Source organism: Girardinichthys multiradiatus, chromosome 17, assembly GCF_021462225.1.
Source record: "Girardinichthys multiradiatus isolate DD_20200921_A chromosome 17, DD_fGirMul_XY1, whole genome shotgun sequence".
Taxonomy (NCBI): Eukaryota; Metazoa; Chordata; class Actinopteri; order Cyprinodontiformes; family Goodeidae; genus Girardinichthys; species Girardinichthys multiradiatus.
The window spans coordinates 5,775,298-5,792,064 of NC_061809.1; the positions used below are offsets into that span (position 1 = coordinate 5,775,298).

The 16,767-nt window shown below is 40.0% G+C and overlaps 1 protein-coding gene across 1 annotated transcript in view; it reads left to right on the top strand.

The window, feature by feature from the left end:
* Positions 1–16,767, top strand: part of LOC124883359 (sorting nexin-4-like) — a 60,602-nt gene that overhangs the window by 40,423 nt on the left and 3,412 nt on the right. Inside the window, exons 11-13 of the mRNA XM_047390458.1 lie at positions 2,186–2,285; positions 16,384–16,529; positions 16,612–16,726. Coding sequence (XP_047246414.1) covers positions 2,186–2,285; positions 16,384–16,529; positions 16,612–16,726 — 361 coding nt within the window. The remainder of the gene's footprint in view (positions 1–2,185; positions 2,286–16,383; positions 16,530–16,611; positions 16,727–16,767) is intronic.

Consider the following 16,767-nt stretch of genomic DNA (forward strand, 5'->3'; position numbering starts at 1 on the left):
ATAGTACTACCAAGGAGTTTCCTAGCATCATAAACTCTTTTAGCTTTGTTCAACATGTATCTAGCCCTACTCACACTGCAGAACTCGGTTTGTACCTGTGGTGTAACTCTTTATAATTTGCATATAAATGAGGTTGTCATCAGTGATCATAAGTCAGTGTTTTTCACACTGTTGTCATGACTGGTGTGGCGAGGACCTAAGAATGCAGACGAGCAGGAAGCAGCATAGCGTGGTGAAAAAAGATTTAATAAGTAAAACTTACTTAAACAAGTGGTTGCAAAACTAGGCATGGACAGGACCAGAGGCAGGACAGGCTTTACATGAACAAAGGAACTGAAACTGTCATAATGTTTCCGCAAGGAATGAACAGAATAGCAGTGTATATATTGAGCATGGTGCAGGTGAAGCAAGGAGACTGATTGCATGGTGCAGGTGGACCGAATGAAGCTGATTACTGGCTGACAGAGGCAGGGAGTAGAAACAAAACACGAATGGAACAAAACAGAAATTCAAGAACATAATCAAACCTAAAAAACAGAACTGTAACAGAACATAAACCTGATAGCAAAATGAACTGAAAACATCCACCAGAAAACAAATGTAAACAACTACAGCACCACCTCTAAAACAATAAACAGAAAGAGATTTCAAAACTCAACTGTGAGAACAAAAACTAAACCTCCAAATCATAACACTCTCAGAGTTGCTCAGTCTTTTTCTCAAGTTTGTATTATTGTATTATTGATGATCCTGTTATTTTTAAATTTTCTTCCCTTTTCAATTTTACATCATTCTCTAATGATAATGTTGACCTTCTCCTTAACTCTTTTAATGAGTATCGCCTTGCCATTCTCAATCAGGTTGCTCCTTACAAAACTAGTCGTGGCTCTATTATTTCTCACTCAACATGGCTAAAGAATGGGGGGTTCTCACATGACGTCACGGTCACATGACCGCACTTCGCAATCGCCATCTTGAGTGGCAGCTGCAGCCCGTTTTCCTAGTTTTAGCGTGATCAGTGAAGCAAAACTCCGAACCATTCAATTTAATGATGGGAAAAACTTGCTTAATTGTCGGTTGTGCTGTGCATGGTGGTCAAGACCAGCGTTCATTCTATCGTCTGCCAACTGTGATAGAAAATCAGAGTGAGAAAACAAAAACAAAATGTTGACAACTGTGGCTGAATGGATATCCAGGGCAGATTTAGACAGCTTGAACCTCACTCACGCCTGAGTGTGCAGTGCACATTTTGTGACAGGTAAATAAATAATGTCTACATTTATTGTAATAATATTCTGGAAAGTAGTCTGCCAAGGCCATGAGCCGATCATTTGATTCTGAGCTGGGCAGCACTCTGCACTGCCACCCAGCACTCAGCACTGTGACCTACTTCAGTAAGCTGCGCTTTGACCAGCTAGATGTAGGCTGCAATTGACCTTTACTGTTATACTGTAAATGTTTTATCTAATTATATACCTATTAGGTAATTATCCAATAAAAGGCAATATTGAACTTATTATGGATTTCTGCCTATGTTGTGGCTGTGAAAAAATTATTTTGTGGTCAATTGTCAAGATTTGCACTAAACAAACCAACATATGGATCCACCTTGTTGATGACTGCAATTTGCTTGAGGTACATGGCCTTATCAAGAGGCTGTAATGACTAGATACTTATCCATGGTCGAAAAAGTATGCAATGTTGCTTTGTTATTTCATACTTTTCTGTTTACTACATAACTCTATATGTGTTTAATCAAAGTTTTGATGCTTTCATTGAGAATCTACAACTTAAATAGTGAAAAAAATAAAGAAAACCATTAAATGAGAAAGTGTTTCTAAAACATTTGAATGGTAGTGTAAATGTTCAATAGACCTACTAGTAACACTAAACCTATTTTTCATATAAACATTACTAAATTTTTTTGGAAATAAATAAGAGGCTTCAGCTTGTTAAATACATTGCAGGGGTCCTTCCTGCACTATATGTAATTCTCCCTACAAAATAGCTCTGCACAGTCACTGGTTTTCCCCATTTTTGTTTTGGTTTATATTTACTACAACACTGCTTTCCCTTACAAATTCATAAAGTATTGTATCATTCTATTTTATCCTAGTATGACATTTGTATTATTTTAGAACAACTGCAGATCACTAGGATATCGTAATGCATTTTGCCTTTCCAGGGCAGTTTGCAGAAAACATGAGCTGAGCCAGTTTGAGCTGGAGATGGCATCCCAGGACCTCATTTCTAAGAAGCAGCAACGCGAGGAGCTGGCCACAGGGGTATGCTATACTAACATTACACATATAGTCTTTTACCCAAAACCATGTTGCCAAAAGTATCCAAATGATTGAATTCAGGTGTTTTAATCACTTTCAGTGCCACATAAAACCCAGCATCTAAGTATACAATCTGCATCTGCAGACATTTGTGGAAAAATAGGTCCCTCTCTAGGGCAACTGCCAGCCTGGTATCATGATAGGGCTTGGCAGTTGCCAGAAAAATTGCACTTGCCTGACTACACTGTGCCAAGTGGTAAGAGGAAGAATTATGGTGTGGGGCTGATTTTAAAGTGTTATGCTCAGCCCTTCGCTATTTGTCCTTTAATGCTTCCGCATATCTGCATAGCCTTACCCTAACCCTTCCTGGTCCTACTCCAGGTCCAAGTCCAATTTATATATAAAGCACATATAAAATGCTAAAGGTTTACCCAAAGTATTGTACAAAACTAATACAAAAAAGACTTGGGACATGCAGAGTTGGAATCAGCAGGCGAATGTGGGGCTTCATGTAAAACAGTGCACAGCTTTAATACTAAAAGTTGGCGGTAGGGAGAAATTCAAAAACTCAAAGTGGACAAAAAAGTTTAGATGTACGAAACTGTGAGTAGACATGTCAATTTGCAGTGAATTGGGCGCAGCTGCACATGGCGCTTGAACCGCCCAGTCCCTGACCATAAATCCTTGATAAATAATAACAAAATATGCAGAATAGTATAAATAGCTGGGAAACACACACCACATGTCTAAATAACCATGGCAATAGTGCTGTAGCAGTCACAGAGAGACATTATCTACACTCCATAAGGGATGCTTTTAGTGAATTACAGCAAACCAACAACTTCTTTTTTTTGTTTAAATAAATAAATACCAACAACTTCTTAAATGATATCAGCGACTAAAACCTGCCTGGAAAAAAAACGTTTGTCGGTTTGAACGCATTTATGATGGGTGATGGATGTTTTTACAGGACAAAAGTGCAAGCACATGGTGAGTCGAAGAGATTAATAATAATAATAAGTGAACTTACAAGGACGCAGCACATGGAACACAAACAAGGTAACTGGCATGGACTAGGCAAACGGCACACAGAGACATAGAGCACAAAGTAATCAGAGAAGTTTCCAGAAGGAAACAGTGGTGACAACAGAAAACCAGAAAGTATAAATGCTGAGGGAAGTGAAGAAAGGGCCAGTGAACTAGGGGAGCTAATCAGGGAACAAATTGGGAGCAGTTGGTGGAAGGGAGACTGAAGAGTACTGAGGGAGAGTGACTAATTAACACAAATGAGCAGGAGCTTACAAAATATCTAAGGGAACAGAAACAAGAAAACAATGAGGCTACCAAAATAACATGAACTTCTTTCTTGATCTTTAAAATGATTTAGGACGTCACATAAAAAACAAATTGACCTACAAGTCAGCTATCGCACATGGAGATTTGTTCCCCCATCTGCTATACACTGCCTGGTCAAAAAAAAAAGTCGCTACCAAAAAAAACATGTCACACATTCTAATATTTCGTTGGACCCCCTTTAGCTTTGATTACGGCACGCATTCGCTGTGGCATTGTTTTGATAAGCTTCTGCAATGTCACAAGATTTATTTCCACCCAGTGTTGCATTAATTTTTCACCAAGATCTTAGAGATCGTAGAGTCTGACCTCTGCGCAAAGCCTTCTCCAGCACATCCCAAAGATTCTCAATGGGGTTTGGGTCTGGACTCTGTGGTGGCCAATCCATGTGTGAGAATGAAGTCTCATGCTCCCTGAACCACTCTTTCACAATTTGAGCCTGATGAATCCTGGCATTGTCATCTTGGAATATGCCCGTGCCATCGGGGAAGAAAAAATCCACAGATGGAATAACTTGGTCATTCAGTATTGTCTGAGCTACCGCACCCTGTTGGCAGTCAGATGCCTCGGAGCTCCTCCGGTACTTGGTCCCCATGAAGCGATCACACACTCTATCTAAAGACTCTTAAAATGAACGAATCTCAAACAGTTTCTAACTTTTAGCTCTTTTAATCTAAATTAAGGCAGAGGAATGATTACAGAAATCAGCGCTGAGGCTCCTGTCTCGGACCGTCGCCGTATGTGTAAAGATGACGAAGAGCCTCAATAGAAGGTCACATGTAGTTTTATATCTGGCACTCCAATGCAATGGATGTGCACTCCCTCAGTGATTGTCAGTAGACTATGTGTCACCATTGTGGTGTCTATCTGTTAGGTTGTGTAGTAGCGGGTGTCCATACTTAATCTAAGTGTGCTGTGGCTTTCTAATCAAACCAGTTATACCGGTTGCTCCACTATCAACCCCAGTGCCCTAACCTCAGGTCATTTATCCTTGTACTGTATGTTTATGAGCATTCTTATCCTATTGTAACAAAAGGGAAACATTAGAACTTATACTTTATTTCACTATGGTATAAATGGGAAAAACAACTATGAGCATATTAATAAAGGTTATTCCTAACAGTATATTCAGGTAGTCAGCTGACCTCATTCTTTGAACACATACTGTTGCTGAACCCAGACCTGACCAGCTGCAACCCCAGATCATAGCACTGCCCCCACAGGCTTGTACAGTAGGCACCAGGCATGATGGGTACATCACTTCACCTGCCTCTCTTCTTACCCTGATGCGTCCATCACTCTGGAACAGGGTAAATCTGGACTCATCAGACCATATGACCTTCCATTGCTCCATTGAGTCCAATCTTTATGCTCCCTAGCAAATTGAAGCCTTTTTTTCCCGGTTAGCCTCAATGATTAGTGGTTTTCTTAAGGCTACACAGCTTTCCGTCCCAGTCCCCTGAGTTCCCTTTACATAGTGCGTGTGGAAATGCTCTTACTTTCACTAATAAACATAGATAGGAGTTCTACTGTTGTTTTTCTTTGATTTGATCGCCGATCACAATCATTAAGGATTTTTTTCCAGCCACATTTCTTCCTCGAAGACTATGGGTTCCCACTATCCTTCCAGTTTTTAATAATGCTTTGGACAGTTCTTAACCCAATTTTGGTAGTTTCTACAATCTCCTTACATGTTTTCTCTGCTTGATGCATGCCGATGATTTGACCCTTCTGAAACAGACTGACATCTTTTCCACGACCACAGGATGTGTCTTTCGACATGGTTGTTTAAGAAATGAGAAGCAACTCATTGAACCAGTTGGGGTTAAATAATTTGTTTCCAGCTGAAACGCAATGCAATACAATTTCAGGGCAGGTCAAAAGTTTGCATGAATTTCCACACGCTTTCACAAAACGTTAATTTTTGTACATGCCGAGTTGTGCTTGAAACATTGTGCTGCACGGTTTTTGTGCGTACGCACGCTTTGTACAAGAGACCCCTGAAAGTTTCATTTGACTAATGACCTCGTTAAGAAATGTAGATGAAACTTGCCCAAACTGGTTAAAGACAGTCGAGCACGGAATAAAAATGAACAGGTCATGTGTAGAAGCTAATATTGCTGACCCAGTGGACTCAACCAGATGGGTGGACTGGGTCAGATTTAAAATAGACCAGATGGTTTTAAAAAGAACAGAGGGATTATGACAATTTAGCAGCAATGGTGAAAGAAATATCTTTTTCTAATTTTTTACTGTTCTCATAACATTTCCAACATTCTTTCAACATCTCAAAAGAAACATACAGTTTGACTTTCACTTCACTTTTGCGCTGCTCTCCTACACCACCATATGACTGGTGGAATCATTTCACTTGGGCGGAGGTATAAGATTTGCCTCTTTTTTAATTGGTGTGAATGATCTCAACACAAGTTTACTGAAACTTTAATGTAGCTCAGTAGAGAAGCAGTGGAATAGTTAAATATATGGCAATGCCTGGCTGGAGCACAACCGTTGACCTTTAAAACAGGTTTGTGATCATAAAACACTGCAGTGTGTGCCCCTGCTGATGTTTAGGACCTGCTACAGACTGTACAAGGCTACATAACTGAATCCAATTTATACACTCCTGATAAACTGCTCATCAGGACAACACATATGAATGTTGAAATCAATATTGATTAAACCTTCCTTCAGTCATTCCTTCATCTTCTCTACCACTTCTTCCATAGTGGGTCACAGGGGAGCTGGTGCCTATCTCCAGCAGTCTACAGGCAAGGCACATTCTGGACAGGTTGCCAATCCATCGCAGGGTAACTCAAAGACATACAGGACAAACAACCGTTGCACTCACTCATTTACAACTAAGGGCAATTTAGAGAGACCAATTAACTCATATTTTTGGACTGTGGAAGGAAGCCAGAGTACCTGGTGAGAACCCACGCATGCATGGGGAGAACATGCAGACTCTATGCAGAAAGACCCCCAGCCAGGAGTTGAACCCTGGACCTTCTTGCTGCAAGGCAACAGTGCTACCAACTGTACCAAACAGCCCTCAATCAAAATCTGATCATATTCAATTCAGTTTCAATCCTGACTATTTATATAGTGCCATTTCACAGCACAGGTCGTGTCAAGGCACTTTATAAAGTCAATTAAATCGAATCTTACAGATTTCAAGTCAAGAACATACATTTGAATTGATCATAGTGTAATGGAAAATTCTTTTAAAGTGCTCTGATATTCCCTTCACCTCTCTCATTTGAGTCTGTGTTTTATCACCCACAGGTGACCTTCCATCTACCTCTCACCTCTGACCTCTGTGTTTTGTTAGTGTTCTGTTTTTTAGAGCAGATGGACTCTAAATTCCAATGCTGGAGAGTTTAATGGTTAAGACCCATCATTTAGGATGATGTCAGGAAGGGCAGTTAGGTCTGTTCCTAGATAACCTTGTCACCTTTGAACTCAAGAAGGGTTTGGGTCATAAAACACAGACTCTTGGAAGTTGAGATAACACAGTCATGTTCTGGTATAAATACTGTGTGTAAATGTTGATCGGGGCTCTGTTTCACTGACTAACCTCAGTGTCAGGGTCTTCAAACGCTGAATGCCTTTGAATAAAACTTATTGAGACAAAGTCCGGATTTTCTCTTGTTATGAGTCAACTTCTACCCACTTTGATAAGAAAATTCCACAACAATAGTTATCAAACAGTGCAGTCAAATTTAGTTTATTATTATTGACTAAGCAGGTTTGTTTTCAAAGACTCCAGTCCAAAGATGTCAACTTCTGTCTTGTCTGAGTAGAGAAGCAGAAAATTTAAAGTCATCCAGGCTTTCATGTCTTCAAAACATGCCTGTAGACTATCCAACTGGTTGGGCTCATCTGGATTTATGGAAAAATAAAACTAAATATCATCAACATAACAGTGGAAATGTATCCCATGCTGCCTAAAAAGTTTACCTATTGGAAGCATATATATATACATATATATATATGCTTCCAACTGGCCCAAGCATTGAACCCTATCGTACTCCACAATTAATCCCAGAGTTTGAGGAAAATTTATTATTTACATGAACAAACTGGAATGTATCAGACAAATAAGATTTAAACCAGCCTACTGCTGTAGTCTGATCCCTACAGCATTCCAGCCTTTCTAAGAGAATATTGGGATCGACTGTATCAACTGCAGCACTGAGATCTAACGAGTACAGACACAACTCCATTATCTAAGTTCATGAGAATATAATTAGTGGCTTTAACCAGTGCTGTTTCAGTGCTATGATGAGCTTTGAAACCTGAGTGAAACACTTCAAACAGCAGTAAATGCTCACACACTATTTCCTTAAGAATTTTTTTTTTTAAATGGATCCTTTGGAAATAAATTTGTAATTCATTAGTTAACTTAATCAAAAAAATTTATAATTATAATAAAATAATTATAGCAACCTTAACAGCCTACAGTCCATACCCGTTTACTAAGGATAGATTAATCATATCTAAAATGATGGTGATAATCAAAGGGAACACTTCCTTAAATAATTTGGTTGGGATTGGGTCTAACATACAAGTTGAAGGTTTAAATGAAACTAACATTTACGATAACTCAGAAAGCTCCACTGGATCAAAACAATAGAAACACAGATCAGATTCTACAGTTACTTCCAACGCTGTCTCACTTACTGAGGATAAAATAATCATGTTGGGGAGGATGCCAATGATTTTATTTTTAATAGAATCAATTTTATTTATAAATAATCACATAAAGTCATTACAAGCCTTAACATTGGCAACTGTACTAAAAAGAAACCTAGAATTATTTGTATTCTCTTCTAATAGGGATGAGAAATAAGCTGTTCTAGCTTGGGGAAGTGTCTATTTGTACAACAGCAGACAATTTTTTTTAGATTAAGTAGGAGTTCTCTAATTTTGTAGAGCCCTATTTTCTCTCTAGTTTTCTAACATTGTGCTTTAAAATACGCAGCTCGGAATTATACTAGATAGCAACCCTCTTATGAATAATTACCACAGGGAGCTACATTGTCTAATGCACCACACAATGAGGAAAGTAACACTATGAACAAGAATATCAATTTGTGAAAGGGAAGAAACAAAATTACTGCCATCCACTGTGTTCTGTGATTCTTCTGTGATTATGAAATTAAAAATGGAACTGATTCTTTAAAAGTTGTCACAGCATTTTCTGATAATGATCAACTATAATTGGAAATTTCTTTCATATGTGGAGTACTAAGTTAAATTAAACTCAAAGGTTATTTAAAAATGGTCAGATAGCACATGAGTTTGAGGAAATTGTGTTTCTTAACACTCAATGCCAGAGTATGATGACAAAAATGAGTAGGTTTGCAGATGTTTTGAGCAAAACCTATTGAGCCCAAGATAGCATTAAAGGCTGTATTTGGGGCTAACACTTTCAGTGTCACATGAATGTTAAAATCTCTCGCTGTTATGACCTTATCTGTTTTTAATACTGAATCAAATAAATCTGAAAATGTATCTAAAAATTGAGAATAAGGACCTGGCAGACCATACAAAACAACACACAGAAGTGTTTTTACTGTGTTGCCATTTGGATGAGGAAAACCCAGGGTTAAATATTCAAATGAATTGTAGCTATTAATTGGTCTGAGACTAATAAAAACAAAAACACTATAAGATGGTTGCTATTCTTCCTCACCCAGAAGTTTGAGGTGTGTGAAAATTTGAATTAATAGATGGAGTTGACTCATTTATACTGACATAATCCCCTTGCTGCAGCCAGGTTTCTGTGAGACAAAATAAATCAATCTGATTATCACAAATCAAGTCATTTATTAAAAACGTTTTTGAAGAGAGAGATCTTCTGTTCAGTAACCCACAATTAATTGTTTTATTTTTCTGTTCAGTTGGAGTTGTATTTAATTATATGACATTTTCAGGGTTTGCTCCTTTTAAGTTAGCTTCTCAGCGGTTGTGTCCAGGTAAAATCTGTTAGAAACGTGGATGGGTTGGTGGGATCCAGGTCCAGGTTTTCTACGGACCATCACCCAGCTGGCCTGAGGTCCCGGCTGTATGCACACAGCTAGCTACATTAGTGCTGAAGCTAACGCCAAGCTAGCGATTCCATATCATTACCAGAAAAACGATGTGAAACACAGAGGGTTCCCAAACGCAAGGTGCAGCAACAGAAAATATATGTTTTAATGTGATATCACAGTAAGGAGAATCCAGATCAATTTGAGAGAGCCTGACACACCAAACAATTCACAGAGTGCAACACTGAAAACAGGACACAGAGCATGGTCAAAAAAACTGTCAGATCAGACGGGGAGACGGAGAGCATGTTAGGATAATGGAAGAATGTAGCTGTGAACAAGGAGAAGTAAGGAGCTTAAATACAGAGGTGGGGAAGCAATATAACCAAAAACTACATGAGCTAATAGGAGGAAATGAGTTGCAGCAAGGGTGGAGTGAAAGACAGACAAACAGAGGGGAGGATACTAATTACACAGAGGAGCTGAATGGAGAAGCAGAGGAGACCCAGGGGAAAAATCTATCAGGTCTACAGAAATTATTATAATTTAAAAAAGAACACGAGAATAGACTAACAAACTACTAATATACAAAGAAATTACGTAAAATGGTAACAGCTGGGGAACATAAACTCAGGGCAATGAAGAAAACAGACACGAAAAAAACCCAAAACTCAAACACCTAAGGATCATAACAGAGGGAGGCAGTACCCCAAGTTGTTTGCAGTGAAAGCGGTTCTTAAACTAAAATTAAAAAAAGGCCATGCTCCTCCTACTCTACCTGATGTCCTTGGAGCATTAAGAAATTAGTAGTAGTCAGAGGGCTACAGTTCAGAAAAATGCTGTCTGACATGACTGCCATTGTGGAAAGCAAGGTTCGTGAGATGTTTGGTGTGGGAAAATCATTGGTCTACACAGAGTTCCGCCTTCAACCTGACAGAACACCATCGGGATGAATCAGAGTGAAGATTAAGATCCATCCAACATCCCCAATTCCCATAAACTGTCACGATCTGCCTCTGTTAGGTTTTTGTTCTCTGCTGGTTTCTCTGCACTTCCCTGCTTGTGTTCTTCAGTTACTGTTATGTCAACTTATTCTTTGTGGATTAAGTTCATGATTTATTCTTGTGTTTAGACTACTTTCTGGATTCCTGTGTTTATATATTTTCTTATAGATTCATTTTAATTCAATTCAATTCAGTTTTATTTATATAGTGCCAATTCTCAACACATCTGAAGGCACTTCACAAAGGGTTTGGAACAGTGGCGGATGCTGGTCTTTTAAGGAGGGGAAGCTCAATTTCAAGATCACTGATTCGCTCATTTCGCTGTCAATCAAAAAGGGATTCAGCCTCAGACAGATCACCCAATCATCATGCAGAAGCTGCGCGTCCGGGCCAACCAAAGCCAGCCCACTGCCCCATAGACCCTCAGAGACGCTGAGCGTCTGATGGGTGGGACAAAGCCCAGCATTTTTGCTTTGCTATTGAACTCAATGTTTAAAGCACTGTGAAGCTGCGGGAATGAGTGAGAGGAAAGCCGCGTCGTTACCAGTGATAAGAATCTGATTCTGAACAAAAGTTGAGCGCGTTGTATCGCACATTTGGTCAATGACATGTACACACAACAGTATATATTTGATCACTTATTTTTTTGACATTTTAGGGGAAGCTGAGTTTCCCTTGCAGTCTTAGAGCAATTGCCACTGGTTTGGAATGGTGCGGGGTTGTTGGGGAGGTTAGAATAAACTACTGAGTGTAAGAGTTTGGGCATTTTAGAATGGGCTATGTGTAGGGGTACTAAGTAAAATAATAAACTGATAAAGTTTGTCCACATAGGTGGCCATTATACTAAAAACCACAGGAGTTGGGCTAACCTTTCTCTGTCAGACTGATTATAACTATTGGAAAAGAGAAGGGGTCGCACAGGTAGCAGAAATGGAGGGTGTGTTTGCACCTCAACCATAACTGAGCCACTTTAAGCTAAACCTGACTCCCCCTTACTCCATCCAACAGGAAGGAGGAAGGAAGAGGTAAAAATAATTGTCGAGTGTTGTTTCCTGTTGCATTGTGTGAAAGCTGGGTAACTTTAAAATGGGCTAAGTCAATTCAATCGAATCATACAGATTTCAAGTCAGGTACATACAGTGGTTGGACAATGAAACTGAAACACTTGGTTTTAGACCACAATAATTTGTTAGTATGGTATAGGGCCTCCTTTTGCGGCCAATACAGCGTCAATTCGTCTTGGGAATGACATATACAAGTCCTACACAGTGGTCAGAGGGATTTTAAGCCATTCTTCTTGCAGGATAGTGGCCAGGTCACTATGTGATACTGGTGGAGGAAAACGTTTCCTGACTCGCTCCTCCAAAACACCCCAAAGTGGCTCATTAATATTTAGATCTGGTGACTGTGCAGGCCATGGGAGATGTTCAACTTCACTTTCATGTTCATCAAACCAATCTTTCACCAGTCTTGCTGTGTGTATTGGTGCATTGTCATCATGATAGACGGCACTGCCTTCAGGATACAATGTTTGAACCATTGGATGCACATGGTCCTCAAGAATGGTTCGGTAGTCCTTGGCAGTGACGCGCCCATCTAGCACAAGTATTGGGCCAAGGGAATGCCATGATATGGCAGCCCAAACCATCACTGATCCACCCCCATGCTTCACTCTGGGCATGCAACAGTCTGGGTGGTATGCTTCTTTGGGGCTTCTCCACACCGTAACTCTCCCAGATGTGGGGAAAACAGTAAAGGTGGACTCATTAGAGAACAATACATGTTTCACATTGTCCACACCCCAAGATTTTGCTCCTTGCACTATTGAAACCGACGTTTGGCATTGGCATGAGTGACCAAAGGTTTGGCTATAGCAGCCCGGCCATGTATATTGACCCTGTGGAGCTCCCGACGGACAGTTCTGGTAGAAACAGGAGAGTTGAGGTGCACATTTAATTCTGCCGTGATTTGGGCAGCCATGGTTTTATGTTTTTTGGATTCAATACGGGTTAGCACCTGAACATCCCTTTCAGACAGCTTCCTCTTGCGTCCACAGTTAATCCTGTTGGATGTGGTTCGTCCTTCTTGGTGGTATGCTGACATTACCCTGGATACCGTGGCTCTTGATACATCACAAAGACTTGCTGTCTTGGTCACAGATGCGCCAGCAAGACGTGCATCAACAATTTGTCCTCTTTTGAACTCTGGTATGTCACCCATAATGTTGTGTGCATTTCAATATTTTGAGCAAAACTGTGCTCTTACCCTGCTAATTGAACCTTCACACTCTGCTCTTACTGGTGCAATGTGCAATCAATGAAGACTGGCTACCAGGCTGGTCCAGTTTAGCCATGAATCCTCCCACACTAAAATGACAGGTGTTTCAGTTTCATTGTCCAACCCCTGTACATTCCAATTAATCCTAACCATCGAGCAGTGCATTCAGATTCAGTTATTTATTCAAATTGGATAAAAGGTTTTTCTATCTAAGGAAACCCTGCAGATTGCATCAAGTCAGAGACTTCTAGCAGTCACTCCTCCTGGATGAGCATGTAGAGACAGTGGACAGTCACTGGCGTTGACATTGCAGCAATCCCTCATACTGAGCATACATGTAGCGACAGTGGAGAAGAAAAACTCCCTTTTAACAGGAAGAAACCTCCAGCAGAACCAGGCTCAGTGTGAGCGGCATTCTGCCTGGGGGTTTAAAAAACAGAGCATAAACAGAACCAGAAGACAGAAGCAGAACATAGAACACCAGGAATACTTTCTATGGGAAGGAAAAGTAAATTTTAATGGATGTAGCTATTTTTGTGGTTTCATCTAGGAAGAAAAAACAGATGAACTCTGAGCAAGTTTTCAAGTTTAGAGTATGAGAGAGAGCACATACAGTTAGTCACAGTAAAAGCTCAGTTAGTAGCTATGTCTAGGAGAAAAATAGGGTTAAACACTGAAAGACAGGGCCAAGTGTATCTTCTGTATAAGGTGAACATTAAGTTGTTGGCAGCAGAAGCTTGGAGTATGCCCCCCTCCAGGAAGATGTCACAGGTAGATACGGAGTGAGGAAAGGTGTAGCTTCTAGGAAGAGAAAAGAAAGAGAGAACATAAATTTGAAAGCTGAAATAACAGCACATAACGCAAAATTCGAGAGTAGTATTGTCATAATGGGTTTTCTCAGACTCTTACGAGACACAACCACGAGGACCAAGACAACGTTTCAACAGTTTATTAAGATACAGTTTTTAATGTCAGACTGGAACAGCAGGCAAAATTGTAATAAGTAATAAGTCCTTTCCCATGGTGGCTTGAGGCTGACAGGAAGTGTGTTTCTTCTTCTCCAGGAAACTCCACAGTGGTTGGAGAGATAACGCTGGAGGGTGGACAGGCAGGTTTATGATCCTCAGAGGTTAGGTTATGGCAGCTCTTGAGAAGCTGGGTTTGGAGTTGGAAACAGAGCGGAGGCTCAAAGCTGAGGCGTTGGAGTTTCCACACTCGTATGAACATGACAAGTGAAAAGAGGAGAAAGATTCCACGGCTTCCTTCAGTAGAAGGTAGATCTGCAAGGCAGGGGGGAAAAAACAAGGTGATCAGAGAAATCCACTAAGAAGCAGGACTGCAGAGTAGCAGAGGTCTAGCTGTTACCACGCCAAGTAAGAAAACGAGCTGACGCCTCCCTCTGGGTTTCCACTCCATTAGAAGCCCAGCTGATTGCACTCAGATGAGCGACACCTGTGCAGCAGCACCTGCCAGTCACACCCTGTATAGAAAAAACATAGCACAAAAACAGAGCCTGCATACAACCACTGTGGATATGACATGTATGAGAAAGTAACAGAGAGAGTGAAAGTGGTCATTATGTCCTCCAGCAGCCTAAGCCTATAGCAGCATAACTACAGAGATAGCTCAGGATAACCTAAGCCACTCTTAGCTATAAGCTTTATCAAAAAGGAAAGTTTTAAGCCTAGCCTTAAAAGTAAACAGTGTGTCTGCCTCACGGACTAAAACTGGGAGCTGGTTCCACATTAGAGGAGCCTGATAACTAAAGGATCTGCCCTCCATTCTAGTTCTAGAGACTCTAGGAACCACCAGTAAACCTGCAGTCTGAGAACGAAGTGCTCTGTTAGGAATATATGGAACAATCAGATCTCTGATGTATGATGGAGCTAGATCATTAAGGGCTTTAAATGTGAGGAGGAGAATTTTAAATTCTATTCTGGATTTAACAGGGAGCCAGTGAAGGGAAGCTAAAATCGGAGAAATATGATCTATCTTTTTAATTTTAATAAAGAGCTCTTGCTTCAGCATTTTGGATCAGCTGAAGGCTTTAACTGCATTGTGTGGACATCTTGATAATAAGGAATTACAGTAGTCCAGCCTTGAACAAATGCATGGACTAGTTTTTCAGCATCACTCCTGGACAGGATATTTCTAATTTTGCTAATGTTCCGGAGGTGAAAGAAGGAAATCCCAGAAATGGATCTGGTTCCTCCCTGCTTATGTTCTTAAGTCTAGTCATTGTTTACATGTGTTCTGGTCACCTGTCTGCTCTCCATGTTCATCTGTGTTAATTAGTCACGCCTGCATCTCTGGTCACCAGCAGTTTTATATCCATCTGATTAGTTCCTCTCTTAGTTCATTGGTCCATTCGGCCCTTTGCCTTTGTATTTATACTCTCTGGTTTTCTGTTATTATCATGGGTTCGTACTGCTAAGATCCATGATCTTAGTCTTTGTGTTCCTGCCTGTGGTCCGTTTTGTAAGTTTCAGTTTATTTCATTTTTAAAGAACTTTGCAACGATGATATATGTGACACACAACAGAGCACAACTGGCTGTAAAATATGAAAAATATTTTGCTGAAAAAATATTGTAAGATTTTTGCTACACCAAAATTAACAAAAGAATAATAATATTGAATGTGCACCCCCCATGTTGGAGATTGTGTGGAAGTCAGGTCATAGACCATGCCCATGTGTTATGGCAATGTACAAAACTGACATGCTATTGGGAAGATATTCATAAAAGGCTAACGGATATAATAGGATACACATCTATCAGAAGCGAACATTCAAATTAAGGACCGTTATTTGATTAAAATTCTTCTGGCTGCCGCAAAGAAAGCCATCACACGGAACTGGTATAAAATGGAGCCCCCTTCTCCCGCAACTGGATGGATATAGTGGAAGAAATCCACAGGATGGAGAAATTGACATATAAAACTTGAACAATTGACATTGAGAAGCTTTGGAAAAAATGAACACTGTATAAGAAATTGCAAGATTAGGCAAACATTGAGAAAACATGGAATGGTCACTCCTGACACTCTGTTCTGTAAGTTCTGTAAATTTGACTTGTATTGTGTTACATAAAAGGAAAATAAAATAAGTATAAAAAAATACCTTTTCAAGTCACCGTGCATCTTCCATCCTCCTGCTTGCATTGACAGCATGACAGAAACACTCTCCTAAAGCTTGTGGGAACCCTTCCTAGAAGAGCTGATACATTTATAGGAGCATGGGCCAACATCTTATTAAACCATATGGATTAAGAATCAAATGTCACTCAAATTCATATGTGTGTGTGAAGGCAAATATTTTTGGTAACATAATGCAACATTAATAGCTTCAGTAACTTGCAGAAGGCAACTCATTAAAATAAGTTTTAATCTATTTTTATTTTTCTGTTTGTGGTTCTCTTCTTTACCCCCTCAGATAGTGCGTACATTCTCCTTGAAAGGCATGACCAACAAGCTTTTTGGCCAAGAGGCACCTGAGCATAGAGAGGCCAAGCTGAACCTGCTAGAAGAACTGATAGCAGAGGGTGAAGAAACTGTTAAAGAGAAAACAGCTGAGTGCGAGTAAGTTGCAGAGTCTATGTGAAAGCAAATAGGCTGTTGGATAATGTTCTGGCAATGCTGTGTCTGATGTGTCTTTCTCCAGAGAGCATGCCGAAAAGGCGTGGGCCGACATTCTGCGTTTTAAAGATCAAAAAAACAAAGATCTGCAAGAGGCACTCATCAACTACGCTCTAATGCAAATCAACATGTGCAAGAAGGTATAGAAGAGGCTAAACTCTGGTTACATTTCTTAATACTT